Source organism: Phaenicophaeus curvirostris, chromosome 7 (genome assembly GCF_032191515.1).
Source record: "Phaenicophaeus curvirostris isolate KB17595 chromosome 7, BPBGC_Pcur_1.0, whole genome shotgun sequence".
Taxonomy (NCBI): domain Eukaryota; kingdom Metazoa; phylum Chordata; class Aves; order Cuculiformes; family Cuculidae; genus Phaenicophaeus; species Phaenicophaeus curvirostris.
Window position 1 is genome coordinate 22,081,314 of NC_091398.1, and position 12,990 is coordinate 22,094,303.

Here is a 12,990-nt window from a genome sequence, read left to right on the forward strand (position 1 = left end):
CAACCAAAATAATGTTGCATTATTTTAGACACCAACTTACCATTGTTGGTATTGTTTTCTAGAGGTTATCTAACCAATTGTTTTGATCTCTTTCATTTTACTGTTTAGGATCTGGTGGATCTTAACATGCATTTTCTATTTAATTTGAAATAGAAGTCTCTTTTTAATTCCTAGAAAGGAATAATTAAATATAATTTATCAGTTTAGAAGGCTAAGGATATTGATGTCTTTTAACATAATGCATGATTTATGTAGATCATTAGAATTTCTAGAAATCTTGATTTTTCTCTTTTATTAAAGAGGTGGAAACTACTATAGCCTTACATGTGTTCATTTTTTCCTCTCCAATAATTGGTTTAGGTATACTATAAATTTACCTGTTCAGGTGACTGTCATCTCATATCTGAAATCTACCTAACGCACTTTATTAAGAATAAATTCCCCCAGATTTCTGGGGAATATAAATTATTATTGTTTTGATACATACACGTGTATTTAAAATCTTCAGCTGGTCATTTTGTTTCCTTTGCAGTCTTTATTGAGTGTTCGAGGATCCTTGTTTTCTCCCAGACGTAGCAGCAGAACAAGTCTTTTCAGTTTTAAGGAATATGGAAGAGGATCTGAAAATGACTTTGCTGATGATGAGCACAGCACATTTGAGGACAATGGGAGCAGAAGAGGTTCTCTGTTTTTGCCACACAGACATGGTGAACGGCGCAGTAGTAACATTAGTCAGACCAGTCGGCCATCAAGAAGACTAACACTTTTTCCAGTGAATGGGAAGATGCACAGCACTGTGGATTGCAAAGGGGTGGTTTCCTTAGTGGATGGACCACCAGGTCTGTTGTCACCTACTGGACAGCTTCTGCCAGAGGTGATAATAGATAAACTGACAACCGACGACAATGTAAGAAACTTCTAAATTACTCCAGGTTTCATGACCTTTCTTTATTGCACCAAGCAATATTTTAATGGAATGAAAAGCTTGAAAATGTGAATGCTTTTCATATCTTACTGTAATGAAATGGATTTACAGTGATTCACTCAAAAGTTAGAGACTGAAGCATGAAAATGGAAGAGAACAAAGTAGCACATTTTTATATACCTGCAGAGCAAGGACATGCATGCACTTGCATAGTGATTTATATTAGTAATGTTCCATTGCTAAAACTGTTTTAGAACCCGAAGTAACTCAGCTTTCTAAGCATTCTGCATATTATTGTTGTTTTGATTTTTTTTTTCCTTTGGTTTCTTTTTAGCTTCCTTTTAAATGTATGTCCAAATCCCTATCAGTGATCTGCTGGTTCTTCTTTTATTCCCCATCCATGTATTCAGTATTGTGCGCATATAGCATAGCCTTTAAGATTATGTTGACATTGCAGAAGCTCTGAAAGCTCTTTTTTCCTCCTTGGTCTTGTAGATGATCTGAGTTTCTCACTGCCTAGGATGAGGCTTTATTGAAAAAAAAAAAAAACCAACAAAGTAAATGCAAATTCATCCATTTCTTCCTCAGTTTTCGCTTTTCCATCAGTCTGCTTTAGGAATGGAGCAGAGGGATCCATTGCATGTTTTTTTCCTAGAAGCCTTCTTTTATTGAAACAAAAATTTTACACAGGCCACAGCATCTGAAAGTTAGGTTCCTGACAGTTATCAGTCAGATTCTTTACAGTTATAGTATTCTTGCAGTTTATTATACTTTCTTTTTCATGCATTTATTTAATTTTCTGAAAATAGGTGTCCATGCTCATGCATTCAAAACTTCTTTATAGGTGATGTGTGTCCAACGATCTAACTATAATACATCTTTCATTTTTTAAAAAATTTGTTTGTTTCTTCAGTTGAAATTCATAAAATACATCAGAGGTTACAGCTATTCAATGTAGAAGATACACACTCAAAACCAATTTAAAGGATATAGAGCACAAGACAAATCTATAAAAAATACTTGTAGACAATAATTTTTATTGCAGAAAACTCCCTAGAATAAATCACTTATTTATAAACATCTTGTGATCGAACTAGTTTAGAAGTGAGATATTGGTGGACAAGGCACGGAACTGGGAATTTTAATTTAATTTTTGTTTCTGTCATTGGATATGATCTCCTCCAGAATTTCTTTGTGTCTAATGTGGAGTTAATAATAGTTAACTGTGAAGCAACTGCAATCTGGGAATTAAATTTCAAAATAATTTTTTTAAGGTTTTGTAAGCATTAGAAGTATTCGGAAGTATAATATGGAAATAGCCATTTGAAAAAAAACCAAACAAGCAACCCCTAGTCTTATGTTCTGTGAATAATGGGAAAAAAAATCTTATGCAACAGCGCTTAAATACAAAACTTATATATTATGAATTCATTGAAACTGAAAAATTTTTTTGATACCTGTTGAGCAGTGTTTCTAAAGTTGAATTTAATTTATGCTCCTCTTTTTTTTCTAGAGTACTGATACAGAAGGAGGAGTAAAAGAAAGGCGTACAAGTTCATATCAAATACCAGTGGAGTTGCTGGAGGATCCCAATTTAAGACAAAGAGCCATGAGTCTAGCTGACATTATCACAAATACAATGGAAGGTGTGTTATATCTGCAGATGCATGAACTTGTCTAAAACGCCCTCATAATTACAGAAAATTAAAGACCAGGCCTTAGCTAATGAGGAAAAGGAAATTTGTAGTAGTAGTATTTGGAACAGTGAAATTATTACTAGTGAAATTCTTCACAAAGCTAGAATAGTTTTAAAAAATCTATTAACCTTAATCTAGTAACCTTAATTAACCTTACTTCTTCCAAAAATAAATAATTAGACATTTGAGAGGACTGTGAAGTTAGAAGTTTTACTGAGAAAACTATCCTTAAATGTAAGTGTAAATAGTTTTCTTTTTTAAAACAAGATTGTATAATATTAAAAATAAGCAACTTGATCAATTATTAGATCAAAACACTTGAGGTTTTTCTTCTAGTCTTCTAAAACCTTTTCAGTCAGCAACAATAGGCTAAGTTCCTGGAAACCTGAGGAGGTTCCTCCAAACATCCTTCATATGCCAGGGATAAAATTTAAAACCTCTCTTCACTTTCTACAAAACTTGTTCACTCTACATTTTTTTTTTCTCAGAACTTGAAGAATCCACACAAAAATGTCCACCTTGCTGGTATAAGTTTGCCCACACTTTCTTAATTTGGAATTGTTGGGAGCCCTGGTTGAAAGTAAAGAGTGTAGTTGAATTTCTTGTAATGGATCCACTTGTTGATCTGGCAATCACTGTTTGCATAATTTTAAACACACTGTTTATGGCCATGGAACATTATCCAATGACTAAAGAGTTCAATAACGTGCTTAAAATAGGAAATCAGGTAAGTCCATCACACTATATAACTTGATACACTTGGAACCTGGTTTCTTGTTGAGATAGAATTACTTTTATTACTTTTTATTATTTTTATTATCAGACTTGGCTGATGGTTTATGACTAAAGGATTGTGTGTGTGTGCTTATATGTGTTTTTACCACAAGTCAAAGTCCGGTTACCTGTGAGAATCTTCTTAGAAACTGGTACTCATGGTGTTAATACATGTGGTCCCCAAACGGGACAGCCAGCAGCCTTGCAGCAAAGCCCAACAGAGAGACAATTTCGCAATGCAGAAGGCAGTAAGTAGTTTAATTCAAGTAACAGATTAAAACAAATTCGGAATTGCCTTGATGAATTCGCTGCTGCGTTAGCGCCTAAACACTTATAACCGGTTAACTATTTGATAAAAAGCAAATAGCAGTAAAGACTCAAGGTAGTAGTTATTTTCCCGGGGAAACACCTGACAGAGTCAATTCTTACTAAGACATTTCTTCTTCGTAGAGCAAGAGAGGTCCATCCCCATCAATCCATCTGTCACATAAGTTGGTCATTTTTTTCTTCCCCCAGAGAAAAGGGATTTCAGGTATCAATTTTATACTTAGACCTTTTGAAAACATTTTAGTGCTTCTTGGTGTGGTGAGGCTAAGCCAATTGGTATGTATTGATTGGCCCTTGGCAAGGTTGTTTGTGTCACCTGAACCAGGGACTCAGCCGTTCACGACACTTTTGAGGCGAGAAGCTCAGTACATGCTTTTGGGGGTACGTGTGTTTTTTTATCTGAACTAACACTGGGCTTGGAGGCCTTTGACTCACCTCAGGTGACATTTAGTTGATATGAATGTCAAGCCACCACCCAGTCTACCTGTTTTACCAGTTGCGTTGTCCGTTGCCAGCCACTGGGTTTGCCAACTGCTCTCTTTTGCAAAAAACAAGCTTATTTTGCCATTCGCATAGATCCCACAGTATTGCAAAACAAAGCAGGAGCCAAATTAGATCCTTTCTGCTGTAAGTATCATGCTGTAAGTATCACACAAGAGGAGTTAGATGTTATTTTGGATTATTATTTTGCACTATTGTTTTTTGTATTATTTTTGCGTATTCATGAAGAATGTTGCTTTGATTGGTCCATAACAATTTGGACGGCAAAGGATGTGTGACTTGGATTTCAAGAGTGTCTGTTGATACAGTTTGGTTTTGTTCCCTAGTGGACACAGACTGCAGATGGATTTGGGGTGATTGGTTTGTTTTATAATGGCATTAATACAGATAACGTTATCTGCTATACTGCTTAGCCTATGCTTACTGTAAGTGGTAATTCTGGTGATTATGATGTAGCAAAATAATAAAACAGAAAAAACAGTTCAATTATTAGAATATATGAAATTCTAGTACATATTGGGAAGATATTCAAGTTTAAATCTAGAGTTGTTAATGTATCAGCATATGATTTAAATTTTGACATTTTTAGCCAATATAGGCATTGTTCAATGTTTCACTTTAACCTGGACTCAGAGATCATAATCTATGGAAGATAAAATGCCATATTGCTGTTTAAAGCAGATTCAGAATATATTTGAGGAAAAAGGGGAGACAAACAGGTTGAGGATCAATAGCTGTTGCAGAGAGTTGTCTTGTGATCACCCCTGTTTGTTCTACCCAGGAAACACTGGCGCAGTTTTTTTTTCATATGTAATGATATAGCTTAATATTAGTCTAATTTTGAGCTGTTTTAAGTATAACTGTTCCTTCATGTTGATAAGAATTTGTGTTAACTCCCAGTCAGCTAAAATGCCACTGTAATACAGGTGTAGTTTCAGCAGTTGATTTCTTGCTTTTCGGACAGTACAACACTTTCTTTTAAAGACTTTCAAATGCCTCTGATTTTTAAAGTTTGGTCATCTTTCTCGTAAAAGATAATTTATGCCTTTTCAGAGGCTTTGTTTGCCTTCTGCTTCAGAATGTGAATAATAACGCATCACTCTCAAATTAATGACCAATTCATTTTTTCATATTCTTCAATAGACCTTTGTTAAAGCAACTTCCATTATGGCAAGAACAATTGTTAATATATTGATGAATAAAATTCCTGTAATTAGGTGGATGGCAGATATGAGAAGCAAACAAGAGGCCTGTTAGGAATCATTTATTCTTCACTGCTCACTAAAAGTATCTCAGGTTTATCTAGAGGTAACAGTTATGCTCCAGCTCATTTTGATGTTGCCACTTCTCTGTGAAGTTCACCTTGTGACCATTCCCTTACTGGCAGATCCTCTGTAAGAGGATTGCTGCTTAAGTTGTTCTTTGCTTATTGAACTTAGTCATACTTATTTGTAAAGTAACAATAAATGTTCTTTCTTCAGGTTTTTACAGGAATTTTTGCAGCAGAAATGGTTCTCAAGATAATTGCCATGCATCCTTTTTATTATTTCCAAGTTGGCTGGAACATTTTTGATAGTTTTATAGTTACCCTTAGTTTGGTGGAGCTTTTTCTGTCAAATGTGGAAGGATTATCCGTTCTCCGATCATTCAGATTGGTAAATAAATTAGTGATAATATTACATCTGCATTAATTAATGCGTTATATCCATAGTTTAACTGTACTCATGTAAATAAGCCACTTTTTAGTAATAGTATAAATACAATTTTTTTGCTAAATGTTACAGGCTATCTCTGCAAGCATATTTTAGAAAAATATTTATGTTGTCACTGCACAGTGTGCGCCATTTTGTGGTTCAGAAGCAACTAAGTGTTTTTTCGAGGGAAAGAGCTGTAATTTTATTTTTTTTTAATACAGATGAGTAAAGCACAATGAATTGTACAATTTGTTTAGAGTATATCGAGACATAAAAATAAATAAAAAATAACATTGTAGTCTTCTGTCTACTTCCATACATGAAAATTGCAAGAGGACTTGAAGTATTCTTTTAAAATGTAGGAATTACAAATTTAATATTTTTTTTAATATGAAGAAGATTGATTTTTATTTTCTCCATTAGCAAAAAAGGAATGCTTTATTTTATTAGAAAAATACTTTTATTTTTAAAATCAGAAATGAACTATGAGACACTCTTTCCCAGTAGCCTTTTTCTATTTCACATTTCCATTTTGCTTTTTCTGAAAATAAAAAATATTTGATTATTTTTTTATTTTATATGGGTTATGGGTAAGAAAGAGTATGGTATACATTTTCCTCTTTGTAAGTTGAAATGCTTAACTTAGGATGTTTGTTTGGCTTTTATTTTCATAGTGTCGGTCCGTCTGATCCTTCTTAAATTTGTTGAAGGCAATGCTCTTCTGAGGATTTCAGAATCCTTTACTTTCCTTCTGTAGAATCTTGTTGAGCTTAGTTTTTTTTGAAAATTTGTTTCTGACCATAATGGTTGAGATTTATGTCATGTTCAGATTTTACTATCTGAACAAAATCTGTTTATTTCATGTAGAAAAGAATACAAATGTACTGCACAGAAAAGAGCAAAGTCTAAAAATGTATTCAGTTCTGAGAGTGTGGATTTGATGAAATTCTTGTTTCTGTGTTAGTTGTGATTGCTGGAATCATGTTCAAGTTTGTTTTGTTATTGCTAAGAGTTAGTAGCTCATAATCTATTTATAGTGTTTTTGTAACTACTGCAAATAATGTCTCTATTTTTGTTTTTCAGCTGCGGGTTTTCAAACTGGCAAAATCTTGGCCAACACTAAATATGCTGATAAAAATTATTGGTAACTCTGTGGGAGCTCTGGGAAACCTGACTCTGGTGCTGGCCATCATTGTGTTCATTTTCGCTGTGGTTGGGATGCAGCTGTTTGGGAAAAACTACAAGGATTGTGTCTGCAAAATCGCAAGTGACTGCGTGCTCCCACGCTGGCACATGCAAGACTTCTTTCACTCTTTTTTGATTGTCTTTCGAGTGCTGTGTGGAGAATGGATAGAAACAATGTGGGACTGCATGGAGGTTGCAGGCCAACCCATGTGCCTTACTGTCTTCATGATGGTCATGGTGATTGGAAATCTGGTGGTATGTAACCAAAATAATTTGAGAATTCATTTAGAGAATGAACTAGTAATTAAGTGCTATTTAAATACGGCTTTTTTTCAGTGAATGTGGGTTATGTTATGAGTATGGGTTCTGAAGCAGAGATTCCTGTTAGATTTCTGACCCTATATAGAATTCTCAGCTTGGAGGAGGGGGACTCTCAGGGATCTGGAGTACAATTCAGAGGATATGGTTAAGAGAGTAGCATCATGTGTTCAGGTTTTTGTGAACTGCTACTGGTTACCCAGAGAGAGACAGTGCAAAGGTGCCCTATGTATTATGCTCCCAGGGTGGGAGTTCATTGTTTGCAGAAAAGGACATAGCAGGACCTTTTTTGAGGCATCGGTTCCAATCACACATAGCCAGGTTGGTTCTTGGGTTTTTTTGCTTCTTCTGTTCTCTCCTGTCTAAAAGACTGCTTTAACATTCTTAGACTCTGAAATGCAAGCCATTTTGAGTCCCGATTGCTGCATAGCCAAGTTTTTACAAAAGGAATTAAGGAAATTTGAACTCAAAGGCAGCATTTCTGCAGAAAAAGAAAATTCAAATACTTCACATTTTCTTCCACCTCTTCACCTTTTCACTTCCTATTTCCTAAGCACTTTTTACAGACCTTAGTAAAGTGGTCTATATTATATCTTCTTCTTCTCTTTCAGAGGAAAGCAGCAGGTCAGTACCAGTTTGTGCATCACCATGTATAAATTTGTTTTTAAAATATGTTCTTATATTTATAAACTTACCAGTATCTGAGGCCCTCATTGCTCTGCCTTTTGTGTGCTTCTCTCATTGCTTGCTGAGTCTTCCTCTATTATTCTACAGATTCTTTTTAGTCAGTTCTCAGTAGCAAAAGAGATTTTAAATTAGCCATGCTGGAGGCATTCTTTAGGAATAAATTCTGTAACATTAGGAATAAGCGAATTATTTTTAAACCAGTCATGCTTACTAGTGGCACAGCCGCTTGCTCCAGGATTTTCTAGAAAACTATTGTCTTATGAAGAAAAGTGTGAAACTGATTAACCCAAAAATACATCCTCCTTAAACAGTTTTCTAAACCAAAAGATAGAACTTCTTGAAATGAAGCAACCATCTCTGAGAGTTTTTCCACAGTATTTACTGTATTCTGATTTTATACGATAGCTCTTGTAGAATTTATTTCTTGATACAGCAGGGACTGTCTACTCATAGAATCACAGAGTGTTTGGGGTTGGAAGGAACCTCTGGAGATCCATCTAGTCCAACCCCTTTGCTAAAACAGGTTCACCGAGAGCAGGATGCTTGTGAGCATGGCCAGGCAAATTTTTAATATCTCCAGAGAAGGAGACTCCACAGTCTTCTTGAACAGTCTGTTCCAGTGCTCTGTCACCCTCACAAGAAAGAGTCTTTTCCTCATATTAAGGCGGTACTTCCTGTGTTCCAGTTTCTGCCGCTTGTCCTGTCATTGGGCAAAACTGAAAAGAGTTTGGCCACATCCTCTTGACACTCTTCCTGAAGATATTTATGAGCATTGATTACATCCCTTCTCAGTCTTCTCCAGGTTAAACATACTTGGATCTCTCAGCTCATCCTTGTAAGAGAGATGCTTCCGTCCCCTGACCGTGTTCGTGGCCCCCACTGGACTCTCTCCACAAGGTCTTTGTCTTTCTCAAACTGGGAAGCCCAGAACCAGGCAGAATAACTCCAGATGTGGCCTCACTAGGGCAGAGTAGACTCCTCAGTCTGTCCAGGTCTCCCTGAATGGCAGCACAGCCTTCTGGTGCATCAGCCGCTCCTCCCAGTTTTTTATCATCAGCAAACTTGTTTGTTTAGGCCTCTGTTATCTGGTTGTCTTTCTGTTTTGCCAACAGATAGTTTTACTCTGTTGTCTTCAAAGCTGCTTAGAGAGCTGTTCTGAAGACTTCAAGAGCTGCCAATCTTCTTCTTTGGCTATCCTAGTACCATATGAGCTCCTAGGAAACTCTAGGCTTGTATAACTGACATCTATTCTATTTTTTGTATTGTCATGGGAAGAGTGTTACTTAGATGCTAAAAGGCAGGGCCTACTTCGCATTTTTTCAGTTATCTACAGCAAAATGCTTGTGTGAGTTGGGACTAACATTGAAGAATGCTGTTTTCTGCACATATCAGCTATGTCTTCTATTGCAGAGTGCTTCCTTTTGCCATAGAAGTACACATATTGATCTGTTCAGCCTATACCAAAGAATCATTCATTTATACCTTCTACAAACATGAGCAGGAAAAAAAACTTACCAATATCTTTATAGTCATACAACAATTCAAAAGAACAAAAATCCTCCTAGAAGCTATGCTAAAGCATATGGAGAACAGGGAGGTGATTAGTGGCAGCCAGCATGGCTTCACCAAGGTTAAGTCCTGTGTGACCAACCTAATGGCTTCCTGTGATGGGGTATTCACATCAGTGGATGTGGGAAAACCAACGGATGTGGTCTACCTGAACTTCTGTAAAGCCTTTGACATGGTCCCCCACAACATTCTTCTCTCTAAACTAGTGACACATGGGTTTGATGGGTGGACTGTTCAGTGGGTAAGAAGTCAATTGGATGGTTGTATTCAGAGAGTAATGATCAATGGCTTGATGTCCAAATGGAGATGACAAGTGGTGTCCCTCAGGGGTCCGTACTGAGACCAGTGCTGTTTAATCAATGATGTAGATGGCAAGATCATGTGCACCCTCAGCAAGTTTGCAGATGATACCAAGCTGAGTGGTGCAGTTGCCATGCTGGAAGGACAGGTTATCATTCAGAGGGACCTGGGCAAACTTTCTACAAAAGGCGTGTAGTGATAGGACTAGGGGGAATGGCTGTAAATTGGGAGGTGTTTAGATTAGACCTAAAGAGGAAATTCTTCACAGTGAGGGTGGTGAGGCACTGGAACAGGTTGCCCAGGGAGGTTGTGGATGCTCCATCCCTGTAAGTGGTCAAGGCCATATTGGATGGGGCCTTGAGCAACCTGGTCTAGTGGGACGTGTCCCTGTCCATCGCAGGAGGAGTGGAATTAGATGATCTTTAAGGTTCCTTCCAACTCAAACCATTCTATGATTCTGTGATAGGTCAGGTGTTGTGAGTAAATTGTATTTACGTTCTACTTACTATATAATTTCCACAGTCATATACTGCAAAGGAAAATACAAAGCCCAAGTTGTTCATAATGAGTGATAGAAGAAGCATGTGAATGAAAAATTAAATGAGAAAAATCAGGTGTGTTGTCCTTTTTGTTTTTTAGGTATTGAACCTCTTCCTGGCCTTGCTGCTGAGCTCATTTAGTTCAGACAGCCTTTCTCCTACAGAGGATGACAATGAAAGGAATAACTTGCAGATTGCTGTTGCAAGAATTCAGAAGGGAATAGATTACGTGAAAAAAAAAGCAGTTGAATGTGTCCAAAAGTCGTGTTGGGGGAAAACAGCTGTTGTAAATCAAAGAACAGCAACAGATCAGTTGAATGATGATAAAGACCAGTGCATTTCCAATTGTACCATCGCAGAAATAAGGATAGATAAGAACTGTCACAAAAATGAGAATGGAGCGGCAACTGTTATAGGTGCCAGTGATTATACATCATTCATAAATAACCCAAGCCTTACTGTTACAGTACCAATAGCCGTTGGAGAATCTGATTTTGAACATCTAAATACGGAAGAGTTCAGCAGTGACTCAGATTTGGAGGAAAGCAAGGAGGTAAAATTTAAGCATTTTATAGTTTGTATGAATTACACCAATTATATTATCATTATGGTGCCTTCTGCTTAGAAATAGCAAATGACTGTGATATGAGATGGGTGGACTGTACTGAGAGTGAATAAACTGAAATGGGAAAGTGGTGCTAGAGAATAGGAAATGCAGACAGACTTGCATAAACATATATGAACCCATTTATAAAAGTGTTTGAAAAAAAAGCTTTTCCAAGTATTTAGTTGAATAGACAAGCTAGTATATATGTACAGAATAAATGGAGACAAAAGACAGGGTTTTTTTCCATGAAGCAAGGATAAGAGTAAAATGCTTTGTAAAAATATCAGAGGAGATTATTAATGAAGAATATTAATACACTTTTGTACTGGATAATCTGGCAGAGGTACTAACTCAAATGATGACAGCAGTAACAACAGTTTTCGAGTTCTGAAGTTAAAATGATAGGTGAAAGCCAAGGGAACCATGTCAGTATTGTGAAATGAATATGTCAAGTAAAAATGATGAGAATAAAAAATAGAATTACTGAACCAAAAAAATATTTATTTCTTGCTTGTTTGTGGGAGTTTTGAACCAGTCACTTCAAGGAGAGCTGTCTGACCTTGAAGTGGGTCACCTTTAGGAAACTATTCATTTGTCAGCAGCTGCAGACTGAGGGGGGGAAGCAAAATCATGGATTTCAGCAGGATCCTGTGAGATACTTGGAATATTCAGATTGCTGTGCTGTGGCTCCAAAGCAGATGTCCCTGATATCAGCTCCCTTGGCGCCAGAAGACACAAGGTTATTAGTGGAGTGTGCAGACAGCTGTACTCAAGCCTGTTTTGCTTTGTATTGATTGGGGGTTTTATTGTTTTTGGGGGATTGTTTTTTTGGGGGGGCGGTCATTTGATTGGTTGTGGGCTTTTTAGGTTTTTATTTTTTCTTTGGGTTGGATTTTTTTATTCGCTATGAATTTGCACATGTTCTTTCCAAATTTTAGAAAATAAGTTTGTTCTAGCAAAGTGTATTTAATCTTGTATTTGAAAGGTGTAATAAGGTGACTATTAATGGTGTTTCTTTTATTCTAGAATGCAATGTTCAATATTATTGTTTTGTTTTGCCTTTGACTTCTTTCTGAAGGTGTATCCTACATATATATTTAGCATCTAGTGAAGACCAGGAATACCTTGAAAATGACATGCAAAGAAAATGCATTTCTGTTATTTTAAAGGTCTAATTACTACCATTTAGAGAATGCTTAAGGATTTCTAAAGCTGTAACATACATAGTGTGGGTGTATCTGACTTTGATTTGTGGTTTTTTGAGGGGGTGGAGGAGCTCTGAGTTTTTTTCTTGTTTGTTAGTTTGGGGGTTTTTAAGTTCAGGCTGAAGTCAATATGTATCTATCTATGGGCTTCAGATATTCTGTTAGTTTTACTTCTTTCAGTATATCGTTGGATATGCTTAAAGCAACAGCTTTAAACATAATGTTTTCCAAATGTGTGACATATCTAGAAAATGCATTTTTACAGAAGTAGAAGTCCATGTATCTGCTGTTTCCAGGACTCAAACAACCTAAAGGTACCATGTTTTAACTTGATTGCGTACCATTCTTACTTCTCACAGGAGTAAAATCAAGCTGGATCAGCCAAGAATGCAGATCTGGTGCTTTTTTACCAGGCAGAGCAACGTGTCAGCACATTAACACAGGTTACCTAAAAAAATCATGCATATATGATCACTCTTGAGATTGACTGGTCTGCATGCTACTCAGCTACAATATATTTTTCCCGATCCATTGCGATGTAATGGAAACATGCACAACTGCTCTGTAAGCTGAGTCCCATGACTCACGTCACAGCATGGTTGAGGGCAACCCTAACATGTTCCTCTCTCCTTGTTACGTCTTTGGTATTTTCTGTATCACTT

General features: G+C 36.5%; 1 protein-coding gene across 1 annotated transcript in view; it reads left to right on the forward strand.

Moving 5' to 3' along the window:
- The window catches only part of LOC138722703 (sodium channel protein type 2 subunit alpha-like), a 90,964-nt gene that overhangs the window by 53,133 nt on the left and 24,841 nt on the right, over positions 1–12,990 (forward strand). Inside the window, exons 12-17 of the mRNA XM_069861175.1 lie at positions 533–907; positions 2,439–2,571; positions 3,111–3,349; positions 5,706–5,879; positions 7,002–7,358; positions 10,617–11,069. Of these exons, the coding sequence (XP_069717276.1) occupies positions 533–907; positions 2,439–2,571; positions 3,111–3,349; positions 5,706–5,879; positions 7,002–7,358; positions 10,617–11,069 (1,731 nt within the window). The remainder of the gene's footprint in view (positions 1–532; positions 908–2,438; positions 2,572–3,110; positions 3,350–5,705; positions 5,880–7,001; positions 7,359–10,616; positions 11,070–12,990) is intronic.